The sequence below is a fragment of the Octopus bimaculoides genome, chromosome 4 (assembly GCF_001194135.2).
Source record: "Octopus bimaculoides isolate UCB-OBI-ISO-001 chromosome 4, ASM119413v2, whole genome shotgun sequence".
Taxonomy (NCBI): Eukaryota; Metazoa; Mollusca; class Cephalopoda; order Octopoda; family Octopodidae; genus Octopus; species Octopus bimaculoides.
This window is the reverse complement of record NC_068984.1, coordinates 83,600,088-83,605,547: the sequence shown is the minus strand read 5'-3', so window position 1 is coordinate 83,605,547 and position 5,460 is coordinate 83,600,088. Positions and strand designations below refer to the sequence as shown.

Genomic DNA, 5,460 nt, shown 5'->3' with positions numbered 1-5,460 from the left:
TATATATATATATATACATATATATATGAAAGAGATAGAGAGAGCGAGAGAGAAACAGAAGGGGATACCTAGATGGGCATACAAATAGAATACAGACAGACAGACAGATAGATAGATAGATAGATAGATAGATATGCAGACAAACAAGTAGATATACGTGGATAGATAGATAGAGGCATTTTCATGTATACTTACTGAATGTTACCATTGCATTGAGGATGAAGAAGCAGAGAAGAAGGGCTGTTGCTCTTGTATTCATCTTGTTGGTTTTAATTTTTCTTTTCCCTTTCTCTCAGACTTTTGTTTCGTAGGAGACTTGTGAAGACGCTCGTTTGGTTCTGTATGCAGCTGAGGCACCCTGTGAGAAACTGTCGCGGTTAGTCGAAGGGAAATGGTTGGAGGGGAGAAAGAAGGTAATGTTACGATTGTTTCAGAGATGATGATGATGTTGAGAAAGAAGAATATAAGGAAGGGAAGAAAACGAGAAAGAAGAAAAAAAAAGCGAAGAGAAAGAAGATAATTAATGAAGAAGGAAGAATGAATTGGGAAGGAGAAAGGAAGAAAAGGAAGAAAGAATAAATTGTGAAGGAGAAAGGAAGAAAAGGAAGAAATAATAAATTGTGAAGGAGAAAGGAAGAAAAGGAAGTGAAGTAAAACACGAATTTTTATACAAAAAAAAAAGAAAAAGAAGAGAAAGAAGTGCAATAAGAGGAAAGGTGGAAAAAAGTTGGTAAGGTGGATGATAAAGAAGAAGGAAAAGAAGAAGAGGAAGAAGAGGAAGAAGAGGAAGAATAGGAAGAAGAAAATGAAGAGGAAGAAGAAGGAAATGAAAAAGAAGAGGAAGAAGAAGAAAATGAAGAAGAAGAGGAAGAAAATGAAGGAGAAGAGGAAGAAGAAGAGGAGGAAGAGAGAAGAAAATGAAGAAGTGGAAGAAGAAGACGATGACGATGATGATGATGATGAAGGAACAGGCGAACGAAGGAGGAGGAGGAGAAAAGAAGGAGAAAGGAGGAGGAGGAGGAGGAGGAGAAGAAGAAGAAGAAGAAGAAGAAGAAGAAGAAGAAGAAGAACAACAACAACAACAACAACAGCAAATGGAAGACGAGATGGAAGAAAAATAACGAAGAAAAGAGACAAGGTGTTAAGAAAAAAAACCCGGTTAAGTGGAAGAAGACAGAAAGAAATAATAATTTAAAGGACGAAGGTGAAGGTAGAAAGAAATTTAAGAAATTAATTGAAAGAGTGCACTTCGTTTTAATGAATTTGACGTAATCAACGCCAATTAATTGATGATTAAAACTTTACTTGGGAAATTTGGTACACGTCACCTGTGATTTGACCGTATACTTGCCCGCATGGTAATTACAGATAATAACGCAGCTGCGTGTAAAGTTAGTCTGAAATTTACAAAAATAAGACTCAATGTGCTTTCTCGTATAATCATATAGCAGAAAATAGAATTAAAATAGAAATAAATATACAAATGGTTAAATAAATAAAATAATTAAAAAGAGAAGAAAAAGGATAAAGAGAAATGAATGTATAAAAAGAAAAACACTGATATGGCTGCCATCGAGTAGAGGTCACCAACACCATCTAGAACCTTCGTTAAAAGTCCAAACAACCACCAAACACCACAGCAGTCGCCATAATACCACTACAACCACCACAACACATCTACACTGACAATAACGTCACAAGCACAACGCTACAACAGTCAAATCGAGACAACGAGTATAGTCACTGTAACACTACTACAACAGTCACTGTAGTACTACTACAACCATCGCAGCACTACTACATCCTCCATAACGTCATTACGACTACCATAACAGTACTACACTCGAAATGGCACCACAGACACAACACAATTACCATCAAAATCATACTACTACTACTACTACTACTACTACTACTACTACTACTACTACTACTACTACTACTACTACTACTACTACTGCTGCTGCTGCTGCTGCTGCGCCTACTACTACTACTACTACTACTACTACTACTACTACTACTACTACTACTACAGTAATAGTAATGCAGTCACCATAACCCCATTACATTCACCATGGAATGGATGAAACCCCTTTGGAGTGACCCCTTCGGAGTGAAACCCCTTCGGAGTGAAACCACTTCGGAGTGACCTAGAAAGTTACCCTCCGAGGCACAAGTCCAGTCAAGGTTGTTTCTGGAAGACCAATAGTCGCCCATGCATACCAGTCTCCCCTCTTCACGCTATTGATGTTATCCAAGAGAAAGGCAGAGGCTTGGCACCAGTGAGTGACGTCGCAACTCATTTCTACAGCTGAGTAAACTGGAGTGAACCCAACACACAGCCCGGTCCGGGAATCGAACTCACTACCTCATGATTGTGAGCCTGACGCTCTAACTACGTAGCCATGCACATTCACCATAGCTCTACGACAATCACTATAATACTAATTTCAAATTTTGGCACAAAGCCCGCAATTTCAGTGGAAGGGTGGGGTTAAGTCGATTACATCGACCCTACTGCTCAGCTGGTACTTATTTTATCGACCCCGAAAGGATGAAAGGCAAAGTTGACTTCGACGGAATTTGAACTCAGAACGTAAAGGCTGATGAAATGGCGCTAAGCATTTTACCTGGTGTGCTAACTATTCTGCCAGCTCGCCGCCTTAACAGCCACTGTAATATTAACTACAACCAAGGTGGTGAGCTGGTAGAATCGTTAGCACGCCGGGCGAAATGCTTAGTGGTATTTCGCTTGGCTTTACGTTCTGGGTTCAAATTCCGCCGAGGTCGACTGTGCCTTTAATCCTTTCGGAGTCGATAAATTAAGTACCAGTTGCGTACTGGGGTCAATCTAATCGACTGCACCCCTTCCCCAAAATTTCGGGCTTTGTGCCTAGAGTAGAAAAGAATATTAATTCCAACCATCACATAAGCAGCAAGATGGCAGAATTGCTTGAGTGGCACTTCTTCTGTTTCTTTATGTTCTGTGTTCAAATTCTATCACAAGCACTATAACACCACTATAGTTACTATGACCCCACTAAAGAAACCATGAGACCGCTACAACCATCATATCATCACTGTATGTATGATAGTCTCTCGTAGTCCGAGAAAAATGGTTCTGCAATTTCTTACTAGGCAAGCTGCGCAAATGATTTGTTTATAGTGATCAAATGTTTATGCTGTTCATTAGTTCACTCCCTCCATCAAATCAACGTTGCTCGAACAGGTGCACGGTATACCATATGTCAGGTGTCAAAGTAATCGCAGAGGAACGTGGGCTGAAGTATCTTGCTCAAGAATACAACACACCACCGAGTCCAGGAATTGAAACCACGATCTCGTGATCGTGAGTACAACACTCTAACCATTAATCCTTGTACTCGCACACTATCACCACTACAAGCACTATAAGACCACTACAATCACCATAACACTGCTAAAATAACCATAACATCCCTACGACTATCATATCACCACTACAAGTACTATAAGACTACTACAATCTCCATGATACTATTATGACTGCGCAACACTCTTTCAGTCATATTAACACTATCACAACCTCAATGACACCGACAACCACTTCAACATCTCTATTAACTGGCATCCCTCGTTACGACGACGAGTGTTCCAGTTGATCCGATCAACGGAACAGCCTGCTCGTGAAATTAACGTGCACGTGACTGAGCACTCCACAGACACGCCTATCCTTAACATTATTCTCAGGGAGATTCAGCGTGACACAGAATGTGACAAGGCTGGCCCTTTGAAATACAGGTCCTAATAATTTTTGTCGGCTGGATGGACTGGAACAACGTGAAATAAAGTGTCTTGCTGAAGTGTCTTGCGTGGCTGTGTATCGAACTCACGATATTACGACTATGAACCGAATACACTAACCACTAAGCCACAGGCTTTCACAATACCACTATAATCAACCCGATTACATTTCTACACGTTTCAAATTTTGGTACGAAGCCAGCATTTCGAGGGGAAGGATAAGTCAATTACATCGACCCCAGTGATCGGTCCCGATAGGATGAAAGGTAAAGTCAACTCCCGGTGTTATTTGAATTCAGAACGTAAGATCAGACAAAATGCCACTAAGAATTCCCCCGGCGTGCTGACGATTTTGCCATCTCGCCACCTTACTTGGCGAGATGGCAAATACCGGGTCTTCATGTTGTTCGGGAGAAACCATGTATGAGATAAGAAAACGGAATGGTTCATGACTGAAACGTCTTTGATTCATAGGTCTGCTCCATTAGAGTTGACTCGAGACTAAACAACAACCAAAACTACAATCATCTGGACTTTCCTGCCTGCCTACCTGCATCCCAGATCAGCTCTGATCGAGCAGAACTATGATCAAATGTGTGATCTCTCAGTCTTTATTTTTAATGAGAATCACATTGTCCAGTGTCTCTTTGTTTTAAAAAGCTAGATGTTATTTGAGGAAGATTACGTTTGCTATTACTAACCAGTGGAATGACCAGGTAGAGACCCTGGGCTTGGGAAGACAATAGAACATAAGTAGTTAATTGATGATCTTGGTGCAATACCTCTGCTTTGTTAAGTATGGGAGAGAGTAATTTTTCCTACTGTCCGGTCTATTGTTGTTTAGTCACAACTCATCTATGATCAAGCTGGGATATGGTAAATGTACCTTGTCAGAAAGTTAGTGGTGATTCAAATTTCTATTACTTTTATTTTTTTCTCTTTTACTTTACTTTTTACTTGTTCCAATCACTGGATTGCGGCCATGCTGCAGCATCGCCTTGAAAGATTTTAGTCGAACAAGTCGATACCAGTACGGCGATGTAAACAAACTAACACCGTTTATCAAGCGGTGTGGGGACAGATACAAACACAAAGACACACACACATACGTGTATTAACTTGTAGGAACACGGTATTTCGTTATGCAACGATAATATGCTACAAAGTATATTAAAAGTTTTTTTTATTAGTCAATACTATGTACTACTGTGTTAGTAGTGCACTTAAATCGTGTGTTAAGGTCATCTCTACAGACATTCTATAGAAATTATAGCCAGCACTGGTTTTGCTTCGACGTTTCGTATCCGAGACGTCAGATGTAAAAAAAAACAATGAGATCAAAGTTGAAAAAATGGGTAATGGGCGTATATACCATTTAACGGGAGTTTTTGTACCTCCAGCAGCACCCATCTGACCCATACGTATATATACATGCGCGCGCGTGCACACACACACACTTTTATTCTTTTACTATATATATATTGGAGCAATCTCGAGTATAATCAGGCGAAATTGCAAAGATAATCTGGAACTCGACTGAAAAAAGAAAACTCCGAATGACCCGTCCTTGTTTTGTTTGTATCGTCTATCTGGATGTTTTATTGTCCCTTTTTTGTATCACCTAACTGTCTGGATGTTTTGCGTTCTTGTCCCATTTTGTATTATATATATATATAT

At 39.9% G+C, this 5,460-nt stretch overlaps 1 protein-coding gene across 1 annotated transcript in view; it reads right to left on the bottom strand.

Moving 5' to 3' along the window:
• Nucleotides 1-435, bottom strand: part of LOC106875128 (uncharacterized) — a 20,453-nt gene extending 20,018 nt beyond the window's left edge. Inside the window, exon 1 of the mRNA XM_014923113.2 lies at nucleotides 196-435. Within this exon, the coding sequence (XP_014778599.1) occupies nucleotides 196-259 (64 nt within the window). The 5' untranslated portion in view covers nucleotides 260-435. The remainder of the gene's footprint in view (nucleotides 1-195) is intronic.
• Nucleotides 436-5,460: the final 5,025 nt, after the last annotated feature.